General features: G+C 54.7%; 3 protein-coding genes across 3 annotated transcripts; all 3 read left to right on the plus strand.

The window, feature by feature from the left end:
- Nucleotides 1–1932: 1932 nt before the first annotated feature.
- On the plus strand, nt 1933–3153 carry LBRM_25_0630 (putative protein phosphatase; the record flags this gene model as incomplete). The annotated part of the gene is made up of 1 exon (XM_001565518.2): nt 1933–3153. One exon carries the CDS (start codon nt 1933–1935, stop codon nt 3151–3153), a length of 1221 nt encoding a protein of 406 aa, XP_001565568.2.
- Nucleotides 3154–9614: 6461 nt separating this feature from the next.
- On the plus strand, nt 9615–10667 carry LBRM_25_0640 (conserved hypothetical protein; the record flags this gene model as incomplete). Its single annotated transcript, XM_001565519.1, has 1 exon — nt 9615–10667. The coding sequence occupies one exon, from the start codon at nt 9615–9617 to the stop codon at nt 10665–10667; it is 1053 nt and encodes a 350-aa protein (XP_001565569.1).
- Nucleotides 10668–11931: 1264 nt separating this feature from the next.
- On the plus strand, nt 11932–13089 carry LBRM_25_0650 (hypothetical protein, unknown function; the record flags this gene model as incomplete). The annotated part of the gene is made up of 1 exon (XM_001565520.1): nt 11932–13089. One exon carries the CDS (start codon nt 11932–11934, stop codon nt 13087–13089), a length of 1158 nt encoding a protein of 385 aa, XP_001565570.1.
- Nucleotides 13090–16259: the final 3170 nt, after the last annotated feature.

Here is a 16259-nt window from a genome sequence, read left to right on the forward strand (position 1 = left end):
CACATGGACTGCGCATCCGTCTTCTTCTTGCCGTTTCTGTTTCCCCTTCTCTCCCCCACTGTTTCTCCGTCGCCCTAATTCTCGAACTTGTCATTTTTCTCCCGCCATCAGCATCGCCGCTGTGTGTACGTGTGCGAAGGGCGATGCCTTCCTCTTTCGTTCGTTCTGCCATTCGCTTTCTCATGCAAACAACCATAGCCACCCACCATCACGAGTGTGGATTCGCGTCAATAAGCACTGACCCACTCATCCGCCTACTGGCACTCAGGCGCGAACATGCATGCATCCCATTGCAGCTACAACTCACCCCAAATCCAGTTTTGTTTCATTTTTGTTTCTCTGAGGTATTCTGCTATCGGGAACGGGTGGTGACTTCTCTCCTGCTCATGTTCGCCTTGATCTTTGCCGTCTCCATCTGTCTTTGTGTGTTGCATAAAGCTGTGCCGCCTTGTGCTTTCTTTTCGGCGCCTTTTCTCTCTCTTTCCCCTCTTTCTCCGCTTCTGGGGCGTGAGTGAGGGCTGCTCCCCTGTCGCGCCTCCTCTCCGATGAGGTGGGGTGGGGGAAGGGGGATACGCTTTGCACTCGACAGCATTATGGAAGAAACGAGGAGAGACGAAGAATCATTAAGAAAGAAAAAAAGAAACGTGCGCTACTTTTGCAGCCTATGTACCCCACACACGCACTCTCTCCCTTTCTGCTGCTGGTCGTGGTGTTGCTCTCGGTGTTGTCACTCCTTGTTGCATCTGCGTGTGCGTGTCCATGCGTTTGTGTACGTGTGTAGCGCTGCCTGGTAATGGCTCAGTGTGTTACAGCAACGTGGAAGAAAAGGCGTGAAGGGACGCGAACAAACAAACAAAATCATAATCGAAAAAAAAACGACCCACAACGGCTAACATCACCTCCGGTCCCCGTCACCCCTCTTGGTGGTTAGTTGGTGTAGTTGTCGGGCGTTTGCGCTGACCCTTCCCATACGTTGTCCTCTGTCTCGTCATTGAGCGTCAGGAAAAGAGAGGGAGATGCCGGGGCCGCAGGAGCAGAAGAAAAGGCAATGACCCCCCGTATTTCCTCTGCTATGACTTTCATCCCTGTTGCATTTATAGACATCTTTCAGGCTCGCGTCATGCTGTCCCTCCTCCTGCCCTCCACGTTATATATCGCCTCACCGTCTTTTCCTTCTCTCTCTCTCGTACATTTCTTACCTCGTCTTTGAAGTGCTTTCCTTTTTGGATTCATTTTCTCTTCTCTTCTTCTCCCCACCCGCTCCTACCTCGGCCCTCTCTCCTACACACGTGCTCGCAGCTTCATTGGTTGTTCACCTGTTCAGTTTCCGTTCTGTATTGGGGTCTTTTTTTGGGGGGGCAGTCCTCGACTTTCTCTCGCGCCGTTTTTCTCCGCCTTTAAACGCTCGCGCGCTCTCTCTCTATCTCTGTCACACACACACACACACGCACACACACGAGAGACTACTAATATCCCACCCCCCCCCTCCTCCTCCCCGTCTGGGTCTCTCTCTTTCCCTTTGTTTCCCCCCCCCCCTTTACTCCGTTGTGGTTCTCCATTTTTGCTCGAATCTCTCTCTCCCCCTCTCTCGTGCTCTCTCGCCATCTATCTTTCTCTGTGTGTGTGTGTGTGAGTGTGTGTGTGCGTCTCTCTCATTGACCCAGTTGTTCTCTGTGTTTTTCCTTCTCTCTCCACGCGGTCAATCTGCAGTGAATACACATTCACCGTCAACACACGCACAGAAGAACCCTCACACTCATCTTTTTACATCCATACACACAACTGCATTCTCCTGGTTAATATCCGCCCCCTCCTGCCCCTCTTCCCGGTATACCTTCAAGCGGACCGCTCAACAAACGCTGCTCGGGACCGAGCAGCATCCCACGAAAAAAACAGACAAGCCAAGGAAAAGCAACTTTACAACTCGCAAGGATGGGCATTCCACTTCCGAAGCCAGTGATGACGCAGCTCCAGGAGCGCTACGGCAACGCCATCTTCCGCTGCGGATCCAACTGCGTGAATGGGTACCGTGAGACCATGGAGGATGCCCACCTGACGTACTTGACGGATAGCTGGGGTTTCTTCGGCGTCTTTGATGGCCATGTGAACGACCAGTGTTCGCAGTACCTCGAGAAGGCATGGCGCAGCGCCATAGAGAACGAGCCGATACCCATGACTGATGATCGGATGAAGGAACTGGCACTACGGATCGACCAGGAGTGGATGGACTCGGGTCGCGAAGGTGGCAGCACCGGCACCTTTTTCGTAGCCCTCAAGGAGGGCAACAAGGTGCATCTGCAGGTCGGCAACGTCGGTGACTCGCGTGTGGTGGCCTGCATCGACGGTGCCTGCGTCCCCCTGACGGAGGACCACAAGCCGAATAATGAGGGGGAGCGGCAGCGCATTGAGAACTGCTCAGGGCGTGTGGAGAACAACCGTGTCGATGGCAGCCTAGCCGTCAGTCGTGCTTTTGGCGACCGCGAGTACAAGCTAGGTGGTGGTGGTCAGTTGGAGCAGAAGGTGATCGCCTTAGCCGACGTCCAGCACAGGGATTTCACCTTTAACTCGGAGGACTTTGTGTTGCTCTGCTGCGACGGTGTCTTTGAGGGCAACTTCCCGAATGAGGAGGTGGTGGCCTACGTGAAGCAGCAGCTCGAGACCTGCAACGACCTCGCCGAGGTGGCTGGGCGCGTATGTGAGGAGGCCATCGAGCGCGGCAGCCGCGACAACATCTCCTGCATGATTGTGCAGTTCAGGAACGGCGTTGACTACGCTGCTGAGCCTCACTCCACCGTCGTACCCGGGCCGTTTAGCGCGCCGCGCAACAGCGGTTTCCGCAAGGCGTACGAGTCAATGGCAGACAAGGGCAACACGACCGTCGGCGCCCTCCTAGAGAAGCGCTATGACACCCTCAGGGCCGCTGACGCCCTCACGCCGGAAGAGACGGAGGAGCTGAGCCAGTTTGAGGATGGCCCAGATGCGAAGCTGACCGGCGCTGAGCGGCAGAAGTGGTTCTCGAATTACTTCCAGAAGCTGTGTGAGGCTTCAACGAACGGACCGGGCGACCAGATGGAGCGCCTGCAGTCGCTGCAGCAGCAGGCCGGGATTCCGCTCTCGATTCTGCTCTCCCTGATGGGGGAGCAGACGCAGTAGACAAGAAGAAATGGGACCACGCAAGACAGAAGAGGCAGCTGAAGGGGAAATGTGCGGGAAAGAAAAGGTAGCGAGGTGAAAGGGCAACCAAATGAATTGAGGCGGTGCCAGAATGAGAGGACTGGAGGCGCAAGTGAGGTAGTCTCTTGTGCTCTGATGAGGTTCTTCACTTTACTCCTTGCTTGGCCTTGGTTGACCTCCTCACGATGACCGCCTTCCCCTCTCCCCCACTTACCGGTAGAATGCCTTCTTTGGAAGAGATGAGCAGACATCAAAGAACAGAGAAGCACCACAGCCGAGGAGATGGGCTGCCACGTATGCACGTGTACACGACAAGCGGACTGTGTGATAACAGAACTGATGGTGTACGCATGTGTGAATGTTGAGTGCAAGTGTCGTCGATAGCAAAGGGGAACTCCTTTCCCCTGACTCTTTCCCTCACTCCAAGTGGTATTGGCACGAATTGGGGTAGATGAGGGAAGGGCGGGTAGGTGAGAGCACGACAAAAAAGACTCAAAGAGAACCAGTAGTGCGGTGATATTATTCGCAGATCCGGATGCATCAACGTGCTAAATCGAGAGTGGCTGTACGCGTTAGGTAGGTGGTGAGGGAGAAGGAAGAAGTCCAACGGTGTTGTATCAGAGAAAGCAAGGTACATCTTAGCATGAGGAGTAGGGCTGGGCGGAGGATGAAGGCAGAGGGAAAACATTTCAGAACACGGTGAGGTCAGAAAGTAGGAAGGATCAGGAGGGGTGGGGGGAGAGTGAGCACGAGAAGCACACAAGTGGCAGAGTTGTGCCCCGTAGTAGATGTGACACAGGAGTGAAGTGACTGCTTCGTGCACTCCCGCCCCAGTCCCTGTCCCCCTCTCTCTCTCTTTCAGCGTCACGCCATTCTTGGGCACACGCACACCCCAGCAGCAAACGAAAGCGACAAAAATGAACCACTCACACACTCTGTTAGTGAACCGAAGTTATTCGCTTCCTTTTCTCTGCGTGTGTGTATGTGGTGGGTGGGTGTGGGTGTGCTCGTACGTGCGAGGTCAACACCCCCCCTCCTCCATGAGAGAAAGCACACTCGAACAAAGGTGAGAAACAGAAATCAAAACGACAGCAAGTGGCTTTTTGGGCTCATGTTCCTGCCCTCCTCCCATTCAATATTGTTGTGTTGCTGATCAAAGTGCGAGCCTCAATCCTCCGCCTCACATTTTGAAGTGTCCTCCTTTCTTCTCTCTTCATCTCTTCTTTGTCAGGGGCGCACACACGTGAAGAAGCGAAGGAAACAAGAATGATGTATGGTATCTATGTAGAAAGAAATGTATGCGTGTCGCAGGTTTGCTCTTATTTGTGCGTGTGTGTGGGTGGGTGGGGGTGGGGGTGTTATGTCTCTTCTTCCTCTCACTCTTTCCCGTGTTCCCACCCTCACCTCCTTGTTGGTGTCTTCTTCGTCTCATTGGCATTCTAAATATGTTTGTGTCTTGGCTGTACGGACATTTTCTTCTACTATGTTTGCTACACTGTACTCAGGACACATTCACCCCCTCATGCTACTCCACCCCTCCCCCACCCTTCTGCCCTCTCTCAGCCCTTTACCACGCCTACAGCTTGTCCTCTTCCCCTTTCTCCGCTCTGGACAGTGACGGCGACACAGTGTTGTCACCGTCTTCCTTTGCTCCTTTTATGCTCCGCATCTCCGGCACTCCACCTCCCACCTCCCATCCATTTTTTCCCCGTCTTTTCACTTCTCAGAATTGGGATGGAAGCGGGCGAAGAGGGGGTTAAAGATGAGGCACACCCCTTTGCGACGGATCAGGAGACAGGAGCAAGCAACGCATCCCAGAGAAGGAACGTCGAGGCGTAGCGAGAAGAAAAGAGAAAATGTGTAGCGGCGTAAAGTAAGAGTGAAAAGGTGGTGGCTGTGCACACCTCTCATTCCTTCCACTTACCGCCCCTCGCCTCCTCCCAAACCTTCATCCCTTTTCTAACGTTTTCTTGCTTTTTTTTCTCTGAAATATGCTTCCTTCTTGTGTATGTGCGCGCGCATCAGTGTGCGTGAATATCTGTTTCTCTGTGTTAGACGAGAGGTGCTGGTGTATGGGTGTGTCTGCCAGTCTCTCCTCGTTCTCTATCGGACTCTCTCCCCACCACCCCGAGCTGATGTGTGTGCCATGCATGTAAGGCATCGCGTATGGGAGGGAAGAATCTGTCTAGGTCTGTGTGTATGTGTGTTGTTGTCGCTACTCCTCTCTTGTTGGCGCCCTCTATGTGTTGTGGTTCTTGTTGCGTTCTTTGTGCTTTTCTTATTGTCGAGTCATGTTACTCCTCCCTCTGCAGCTGTTTCCCATGGTCTCCCTTCCGTTCTGCCCTGTTTTGTATCTGCGTTTGTCTGCGTATAGCTCCCTGTGTGTGTGTGTGTGTGTGTGTGTGTGTGTGTAGTGAAAGGGGGAGAGGGACGGTGTCTTGACGTCTGTCTGTGTGTCAACCAAGCCGTTTCTTCCTGTTGTTCTGCACACCTCTGTATGTGTAATTTCGCCTGTATTGCCTTCTCTTTCAATGTCTGTGTGTGTGTGTGTGTGTGTGTGTGTGTCGTCTGTGCGGATGTTTCTTTTCTGCGTTTTTCTTTGTTATTTTTCTCTACTTGGCGTCTTTGTTGTTGTGTGGCATGTGTGGGCGAACGAGGAGTGATGAGGCGAGAAAAGACGATTACGATACCGGATGCCACGCAGGCACTCCTGCGCCGTAAACCCACCCTCTGCCTATGAATGCAGACTTATGGAAGCAAAAGAGAGCCTGCGGTGCGCATAGAAGCAAGAGAAGGGGGGGACAGGCAGAATTTTGTCAGACGGTGTCATGCGCGCAACACATCACCATGTCGACTGTCCGATATCTTTCGTTTTTAAGCGCTTGCCTTCCTTGCTCTCAGTGCATTTTGTGTGCTCTTCGCCTTTATCCAAGTATAAGGCCCTCTCTATTCGCTCTATGCGCGTCTGCTTCCCATGGTTTGTCTGCCCCCCCCCCCTGACGTGTACATCTGTATGTATGTATGTGTGTGTGTGTGTGTGTGTTGATGTGGTCACCTCTCTCTCTCTCCCTTGCTGTTCAGCTGTTTGTCTCTCTATTGCCATGTGCCTGTGCTGTCGCTATTTCACATGAGCCTGTATGTGTCAATGCGGAAACTCCGGTTGTTAAAAACAGCCACACAACCCCCGGCGTTGCTTCCTCTTTTCTCTCTCGTGTCATGGCAACTGTATCGTGACTAACTCTATAGCCAACGCTTTCTTCCCTCCCCCCTCCACACACACGCACACTTTCCCTTCTCCTCTTCATCTGTCAGCTACTCACTCCTTCGATTTTCGTTTCTCTTCCCCCCCCCTCCACCCTTCCTCCTTCTCTGTGGCTCAAGCACATGCATTCCGACCTACAGGCCGAGGTAGAGAAACACGCATACTGACCAGGGCGCCACGCTCTCGCACCCCGCCAGGTGTAGCATGGGTCTTTCTCCATCCCCACTTCCCCTTCGATTTTCTCCCCCTTTTACTGTCACGCAGGGGAACAGGGGGGGTGCGGGGCGGTGGAGGAGGAGACTCATGGCCTCTCTGTGCGCGCATGAATACGTCTTCCGTATCTCGTGTTCTTCAGTTTGGATTCTGCAGTCGCGTGCGCCTTCCATTTTTTTTGTTTGCTTCTCTTTTTGTCTCCGATGTCGGTGCAACGTAAAACAAAAGAAAAACACCCCAAAAAAGAAAGAATAATAACGGGAAGCTGCTGCAAGCCGTCACCGGAGAAGAGGTGACACATGCATGCATGAGTGGACTGGACGTACTCCTTCTTTGCCGCAACCCTCGTTAACTTCCTACTTTATCTCTGCTCATCTCGCTATGACTCCTCTCCTCTCTGTGACAGGAAGGCAAACGAAAGCAAACCGAAGGATGTTTTCAGATAGAGGGCTGCACCAGCAAGCCAAGAAAGCAAAGGATGAAACCCCGAGGGGCATTAGATAACTAAGAAGAGAGGAAGGAGTCTGTTATCATACGGTAGGCAAAACAATGAGAAAAGAATGCGGGATATGTGAGAAGGGAAAGAGATGCGTACTTGCATGGTTTAGCAGAAGCGGAGTGAAGGAGAGAGAAGAGCTGATGGGCGTGTGTGCTTAATACGCACATGTCTATGTGTGTGTATATGGGCCACCATCGCACCTGCCCACGTGCAGATATAGGCACACACACACACACACACACACACACACACACACACACACACACACACACACACACACACACACACACAGACACAGACACACATGCACATCCTGCAGTGCACTTGAGATGCGTATACGCGTGTCAGTAAAGCTCATAAGAGAAAAAAAAAAAACACACAAAAAGGAGAAGTCTAGATGGCATGGATAGGCTGTTGGATAGCAAAAGTCACCTATGCGCGTTGTTGTTTTCTGACGGGCGTGCATGTGTGGTCAGTCAGCTTTGTCCGCTGCCTGCGTGCAACTCCCAACTCCCCCCCCCCTTCCCTGATGTTCTGGTGCTGTCACAGTTTTTATTATTATTTCGAAAGGTGTTGTTTCTATTGCTTTGGAATTCGTTTTTTTTTTTGAGTCTATCCTTCTCCTTCTCACTCTCTTGCGGACACACACACACACACACAACGACTCACTCACAGACACGTGTGATTTGAATCTCGATACGAACGCCTATCCTCTTTTTCTTTTCTTCCCCCTTATGCACCACCACCACCACCCATTCTCGTTTTCTGGCGTTTTAGTTTCGTTTACTGTGTGTATGCGGGTGTCGCTTTGTGTGTCTGTGTGTGTGCGCCTCTGCATGTGTTTCAGTCTGTAGTGCGTGCAGCTCTCAAGTACGATTACGTTGGTTTCTCTCGCCTTCTGTTTTCTCTTCATTTCCGTTTCGCATGTTGGTGGTGGTTCTTTCCCCTTCTCTTCTTCCATCACTTTGTCGTCGCGTGCGCTCTTTTCTCTCTCTCTCCGGGGCTTTCTTGACGATGTTGTAGAAGTGACGTGCCGGTGTAGCTTCGTTTTCCTGTCGTCTTTTTCTCTCGCTGTTTCTTGTGTCGCTCTTCTTGCGTCTTAGGCTCTCTATGTGTTGCCGATATGTGGCGGTTTCTTGTTAGTTGTCGGTACGTTGACGCTTTTCTCTCGTTCACTCGCTGTGCCGCCGCCGCCCCCCCCCCTCCCCTCCTCCCCTTCCCCTTTCCTTTCCTCTGGATTCGTGTATGAAGTTTGGTCGGTTGGTCTCACTGTGTCAGTGTCTGTGTGTAAGGTGATTGCCCTGAGCATCGCTCAGAGTGTATGTATTTTCTTTTTCCTCCGTGTTGTCCTTCTCTTGAGTGTATGTGTGTGTGTGTGCTCTGTTTGGTGCGCTGGATGATGACGAAAGTGTCAAAAATAGTGAGATGAACGAAAAAGAAATGCACAAACAAACAAAACGGCAACGCCAAAAATATACATGAAGTGAAGGCCATGGCGGCTCGCCCCCCCCCCCCCTAACCACACACACGCACACAAAGAAGGAAACCCAGCAGCGTACATGGAGAGGATCCAGAGATGAAGACGAGGAAAGGGCGAGAACTGAAAGGAGTGAAGGGCTAGTGATTCACCTCTGAGTGACTAGGGACGAAGCGGGGCTGAACGAGACTGCTGCAGTGTGAGCCGAGGTAGGGTTGCATTAAGCGGTAGAGAGGAGGCGAGGAAATGGGATAGACGTGAGGGACAGCGGAGGGTAGACAAAGGAGAGGTGGCAAAGGGGGCGGGGGTCAATGGACGGCACCCCTTTTGATGAGAAGCGGTGCCGGTCGCAGCTAATGCAGCTCTCCAGCCGACTTGGGGTGTGTGTCAGAGTTTGTACCGCCAGCACCGTCACTTTCTCTGTTGCACCAACAGCTCTACTCTCTTGGCCGCCCCGATCTTCTGACGTCTTTCACATTTCCTGTACTTACACGCGCTGCTCTTGGTTTTCGGTGCCTCTTCGTTGCAACTTCCACCACCTCCGCTCACTCCTCCCTCCGCTCACTCCTCCGCTCACTCCGCCGCTCTCCTCCGTCTGTGCTCACCGTCGTCTCTGTACTGCCAAGTGCCAGAATGTTGCTGGTCATTCCCCCGGGCCTCTTCCTCACTTCCCAGCCAAGTGGGCTCTGCCGGCGCCTCTTCCCCCCCCCCACCACCCCACCCCCACCCCCCTCTTCTTGCCGTTTCCTCTCCCTCGAGACGGAGTTGCTGGAAGAGGGCGAAAGCGCCGTAGAGGGGTGCGTGGTTGGGAGACGAGGGCGCCTATCAGACAATGAATGCGTTGCCCCACCTCTCTGTGCAACGTTCCCTCCTCCTCCTCTTCTTCTTCTTCCGATGCGAGCGAGTGACGATTACTCCCCTCTTTTCTCTCTTGCAGGCCTCTCGTTCTGTTGGCCGACTCCCCCTCTTCACCTCTCCCGCGGACTTCGATGGATGTCGTAGCCGGGCCGTCTTTTGTGCTGCGCCACATTCGTCACTGCGGCGCTGAGGAGCTAAACCAAACTCCACAGCGAACCACAGCGTCAAGCACGGGCACCACTACCACTAGCAGTAGTTTTTATGCCACGGAGGTTCTTCTCAAAGTAGGGGTACCAGCACCCTTGGCCTCCGCTGACAGCTCCCCTGGTAAGGCCTCACCGGCGCTGGTGTGCTACATGTGTCCGGCATACATTCTGCAAGTAGGATGCCCAGCACTGCGCGAGTTGCTGGCAGACGCTTTTGATGGTGGTCCCAGTGAGATTTGTGGAGTGGGCAATGAAGCCAGCACGAACTCCGCTGCGGCTGTCGCGTTGCCGTCGTCGTCACCTTTCGTGGTGATTCCACTTCCGTTTCTCGATGGAGATGTCTTCCATGTGCTGGCGACATACTTGGAGTACTTCTACGCCTTTGACTGCACCGTCACTACGGCCATCACGGCAACCGTGGCCCATCAATCTTTCACTCCCTTGCCCTCCTCCTCGACTCGCACTCCGTCCTCGCTGCGGCGGCCGCTGAACTTTCAAGACCTCTACGCCCTCTCGACGTGGGAGCACTACTACGTCTTGTGTCAACTCCTGGGGCTAGAGCGGTCGCAGGTGGATTCCCTCCGTCTGGTGGAGTACGGGGCGTGGGTTGATCTACTCGGTGGCGCCTCTGCAGTACGACTGCCGAAAGGGGAGACCCAGCAAAAGCGCCAGGCGGCTGCCGCACACGACGCTGCACTCTCCCAACAGCGCGCCGAGTGCTTCTCACTCGCCAACCGTCGACGGATGTGGTCACGTTTGTGCCAGGTACTGGAAGTGGCCTCGAGGCTGGGGATGTCTACCTTGCGGCTGCTCTGTGCAACTGTGGCAGCGAACATGCTCGTCGACCTCGATGCGGATGGCTTAGCGCGACTGATGGAGTCCTCTGGGAATGGAAGCGGCGCCAGCGGTATTCCTCCTTTTACGGCCCAGGCACGAGCGCAGTTGCTACAGCGATGTCCGTGGTTGAAGCCCCAGTAGTCGCGCGAATAGCTCCCGGCTCCCTGTTGCCGTCCCCTCTGCCTCCTTCTCTGTCGGCATATGCGTGGCAAGTGCTGATGGATGTAGCTGCCCACACACGGGAGACACCACACCACGCAAAGCGGCACCCATGCCTCTTTATCCGTTGTATATACGTTGATAAAGTGAAGGGGTGGACACTTCACCTCGCAGAGCATAAGCAAAGATGAGTAGAATGGAAGGAACCGTATTGAACTCCAGAAACTTGATCACATGAGCAACAAAACCTCACAACACGCGCGTACCCTCTCGCATTTTTTTGTTTTGTTCGCCTAAGGGGTTGTTGCGGTCCACCCCCCCCCCCCGTAACACACACACGCGCACGTTCATCGGCATCTCTGTGCTACCGTGCAGACGGCGCAGCACCCCCTCCCCCGCTTCATATCTGGTTTACCTTCGGTCCCCGCTGTTTTCTTCTCCCATACTTACTTCACTCTCTTCTGTCTTACAAAACGCCTCTATTATGGTCATTCCGTGCCCTTCCAAGGGTGGTTCTGCCTCGGATCCCTCTTGAAGACCCCCCCCTCCATCCCTTCCCACATGTACACGTAGAGCAGAAAAGAAAAAGGAGTACTCGGATACGCCCACACAGTTGCAGGCGCGCAGGTAATCAAAATGTGTCAATTATTGCTCTCTCTCTCTCCTTCTGTTTTCTGTGTGAGGGAAAGAGTAAGCGGGCCACGCGTGGCACGGGGAGAGGGACACAGATGCCCTCGTTTTCAATGAAGACCTCTCGTGCAGCAAGAGAGCGATAGAGGGAGACGGAGCAGGGGGGGGGGGGGAAGAGAAGCGGAAGGGGGTGCTGCGGCCCACTGGACGATGGTAATGCTCGCAGGCGGTGCACCAGCGTGCTCCTTGCCTCACTGTCACACACCGTTGCTTTTCAAGAGCTCGTCTGCTCAGCCCCCTTCGTCAATTTTTCTTTCTTCGTCAGGTTTCACCCTTGCATGGACTTCCCGTCATCGCATGTGCTTGTCCTGTGTAATTTTCTCTCCCCTGCTGCCTCTTCCTCGTCGACACACCCGCCCATACGCGGGCACACGCATGTGCAGGTGTTGGGAGTGCAGATTCCCCCATCCATCCCACTTATCCAGCCGCTTAGGATCGTCTCAACTTTATAGACATCGTACTTAGCATCCATATACTCAAGTTCAGAAGACACAGGAAAAAAAAAAAAAGCAGAACCAAAAGCCCCACCACGTCCCTATTACCACCATTCGAGAGAATGGGTCAGTCAGTCTCCTCTTCGCAGGCAAACCCTTCAAATGACGAAGGCATCGTCGATGCCGCCGAACGTCACGAGCCTCGTTGTGCTGGTAGAGCAAATCCGCTCGCCAGGAAGATGCAGGACGAGCTTTACACCCCGAACTTTCCTCCTTTGGCGTCAGGCGCTGGGACTGCTGGCGTGGACAGTTCCACATGCGCGGTTGGCTCTCACGGCAATGCGAGCGATTCGGCTGCGGCGATTCCTATTTTCTGCCTCGACGCATCGGAGCAGAACATGTGCCAGTTATTCAAGTGGCTGGAGCTGCCTCCAGCGCAGCGTGCCAAGGTCCTTCAAGAGGTATCGAAGAACGTCTGTGGTGTTCTCCTGCACGCTCCCGCCACCACAAGCGTGGGTGATCTGAGGCAGTTCCTTCTGGGACAGTGTCCTCTGCGTCAGCGCACACCAGACAAGAGTGCCTTGTCGCCTCATTTGCTTGCCATTCGCGATCCGTTTCTTTCCTCCGCTGGTGGTGCTGCGGCTAATGGCACACCGTCTGGCAGCTCTGCGAAAGCCTTCTCCAACTCGCTGCTGACGCTACCAGACTCGATGGTGCTGTCCACTCTGAGCATGAACAAGCAGCTTTTCTTTTTGCCTGGGGTGGGGGCTAGTGAAGCTGACTGCAACCAGCTCGCCACAGGTCATGCCAGCGTCGGCGCCGCTGACTCCTACCCGGCTGCGCTGGGACGAGAAGATGCGGAGGCCGAGAAGGCAGCGGCTGCGAGTCCCTCAGCCTGCGCTGATGACGTTTCCACTGCGGGGCGCGCACTAGTGCTGCTCTACTCCTATGAGCCAAGCTTCGGCATTGACTGCGACGACATTCTACTGCTTGGGTGCTGTGCTTCCCTCTGCGCCTGCATTGCGGCTAGCATCTGCTGCTGTATGAATGCCCAGAAAGATAGGTCACCCAGCAACGTTGACACGATGCCCAGCAGTAACAACGGCGGCAATGGTGTGCCCAATTACTACAACCCTGGCAACGGCACCTCTTACAACGCACCACCACCGCCACCGCCGCAACCGCCGCTGAACTACTACGAGGCGCCCGGGTACGACATGCCGCCGAATACATACCCAAGCGCCAATCCGTACCCGGTGTATCAGCCGCAGAGTCTGTAGTTGAATGGCATTCCAAAGCAACCTGTCACGGACACTGCGGGCGCATCTACACCGAGACCGCTATAGCTGCGGGCAGCGAGTCGAAGCGAGGCTTTTTCACGTGCTTCCCTCATCCCCTCCCCCCAAAACACAACCAGACGCCACACTGGATGCCTTCGTGTTCCTCTCTCTACTGCTGAACGTTACCAAGCTGTAGCCTGGAAAAGAACACTTGTTGCGAAAACTAAGCCGAAGCGAAAGAAAATGCGCTGCGTTGTACGTACGTAGCCACTCACCCCACCGGTATGCTGCCTCCGGCTGCGCTCTTTCGTCTCTCTTTCGATTTGCTCTTCGTTTTGCTTGTTGTGGGTGTCCGTGTGGAATTCACTCTCCCCTGTCTTTGCACGCACACGCACACGCACACACAAACTTCTTTTTTCACCGCCAATGCTTCCACCGCACCGCGCTTTCTCCTCTACCGCCAGCCCTCCCTCCCTCTTGGGCCTTTCCTTCTATTCGACCTCTGCGCTCTGGCCTCGAACTCAACTGTGTTTGATTCCTTTTCTCTCTCTTTTTCCTGTCCACTTCTAGGAAGCAGGTCGAGTGTGCTAGAATGGGATCAACGCACAGAAAGTAGGGGGGTAGGAGAGGTCGCTGAACCAGTGATGCCCTTCATGGCTACCCGTGTTACTCAGTTCTGGAATGCAATGTCGACATCATGGAAGGCGGCGGGAATAAAAGCGTGGTTCAAAACTGTGTCTTTCTGTTCATCTAGCGGATCTCTCTTCGAGTGCTCTTCTTTCGCTGGTCGTCTCTCCCTTCTTATGATTGTCGCTCTCTTCTGCTCTTGACATCTGTAGCGAATGTTACTTGTACACGTGTAAATCAGTGTGTGTGTGTGTGTGCAACGCCACGGCAGCAACGTGAAGGATTTAGTGCCACAACCCACCCACCATCTACCTTTCTTTCCCCTCGGCCGCTGCAAATTCGCAATGAAGAGGGAGCGAGACAACGTCTAAGAAGAAAGATTGGCGTAGCGCACATAGGCCGATACCCACCAACACACATGAGCACAGAGAAGAGCTGCGCAGTGTGCAATCGTGTCTTCGCCTTGTTTGCCTCCCCGCCACTTCCCTCCCCCCTTTTTTCTGCTTTTTCTTTTTTCTTCTTTTTACTTTCGCACACGCCTCGACTTTCCTTTGCGCCGCTCTGTGCTCGTGCTCTCGCTGATGCGGCCGATCACCTCAGCGCGTGGTGTCAGGCTCTCCGTACACCATTCTCTGCGGGGAAGTCAAGCAGCCTGCAGCCACTTGCTCTCGGGTATACAGCTGTGCGGAATCTTCGTGTGGTCAGAGAGGTCTGGGCTGGCAGTGTGCTGAAGAGACCTGCGGTCATGATGGCACGTGTGCGGCCCCACTCTGGATGGTGGCGACGACTCAACAGGTAGAGCCCACCTCGTGCGCCTGATTCGCGGCCCACTCGGCGCGCCCTGAGCGCCACATTTCACGCTATGATCGTGCAGGCGGTGGCGTGACTACGCACATCTCACCCGCGCTGCATGGGCTTCCCCCGTCAGGCGTCTCTGGCTGTTCCCTGTGCCCCGTCCGCTTGACACCCCCACTCCTGCCAGAGGCATGCGGGCCCAGGAGAGGTGGGATTCCGCTGCGGCCACACATTCATGGCAGCGTCCCACCTGTCGCAGCACATGCGAGCAAGCCATCCAGACGCCCCCCTGCCGCGATGCCCACAGAGGTGGAGGATGAAGACAGCGAGCCCCCTCCCCCGACAACAGCATCGCTCTGAAACGAGCCCCAGGACGCAGAAGTGCGAGCACTGTGCGCGCACGCTGTCAAGCACCGCTGGCGTGGTGTATCGCATCCACCACAACGCATGCAGAGGTCCGCAGTGCGAGAGTCGTGGGCGAGCAGGGCGCAACGGTGTCCCGACCAATCAGTCGCAAAGCACACCGGAGCGAGGCATGCGGCGTCGTCTCCATCCGACCGCGTGGGCTGATGAAGTGCAGATGGCGGTGGCACGACGATAGCACACACCGAGCCACACCATCGAGTCCACCAGACGCCCATGTGGAGAGCCCACGCGCCATATTGTGGCATGCCGCGGCTTGACACGACCGGGAAAGAAGCGTGGTATGCAGGAAGGGCACAGGGTCTCGGGGCCCTAGCCTGAGGCTGTCCAACTTCCTCCTCCATCCCACCCAGCGCGCACCTACACCACTCCCTGCTACGCACACGACGGATATCACGGCCTCCGCCCTTGAACAGGACCCTGGACGCTGCGCGCTTGAATTGAGGCATGTAGTGCACCCAGGTCCGTCTGGCGCCCATCGCGCAGCGCGTATGCGAAGAGGGGCCGAGGGAAGACAGGGGGGGGGCACACGTTAGACGCCTGGCCCGATTCACCGGCAGGCGGCTCATGCTAGACAACCCGGGGTTAAGCCATGGCGCAGCAGAGGCATAGGCGGACTGTGGCTGCACGCGTCTGTTTGATCGCTTTTTCGTGGTGGAATGGGGGCACACGTTGAGCTGCGCCGATGAAAGCGACAGAGGCTCACACGCCATGGCGCTGCGCATCACTTATTCGGCGAATCTGAGTAGGGGGTGACACCAGCCTTCTCCAGCCTCGGGTGCTTGAGTGTCTTAGATGCCTCTTTCCCTCACCTGTTCTTTATACCACCGCCTTGTACGTGACCTCCTTTCTCGCATTGTGCGATCTCTCTTCCCTTCTTCCTGGTCTACGAATTTATTGATATGAAGTCTCTCTTTTCTTTGGCTGCTTAAAGAGGGTGTGCAGCTGCGAAGGTGAAGCCCTTTTATCTTCTCTCTTCCCGGAGAGGTGTTTCTTCTTCCTACCCTCCTGCTTGTTTTCTCTCTGTTGCTGATATCGTTTGTCTTTGTCCCCAGCTCGGTGCTATATACATCCGTGTGTGTGTGTGTGTGTGTGTGTGTGTGTGTGTGTGTGTGTGTGTGTGTGTGTGTGTGTGTGTTGGTGTGTCCTCAGATCACCATCTCTCGCTCCACCTTATGCTCTCACCTACTGCACACTATTCCCCGTTGTCCTGTTCAGCACGTTTTTTTCATCTCTCAGGTCAACCCGCTTCGCATCTCCTCCCCTTCCCCCCCCCCCCCACTGTATGTTCAGCAGGTGAGGAAGTGTCACGTGTAACTTTTTTT

The sequence above is a fragment of the Leishmania braziliensis genome, chromosome 25 (genome assembly GCF_000002845.2).
Source record: "Leishmania braziliensis MHOM/BR/75/M2904 complete genome, chromosome 25".
NCBI lineage: Eukaryota > Euglenozoa > Kinetoplastea > Trypanosomatida > Trypanosomatidae > Leishmania > Leishmania braziliensis.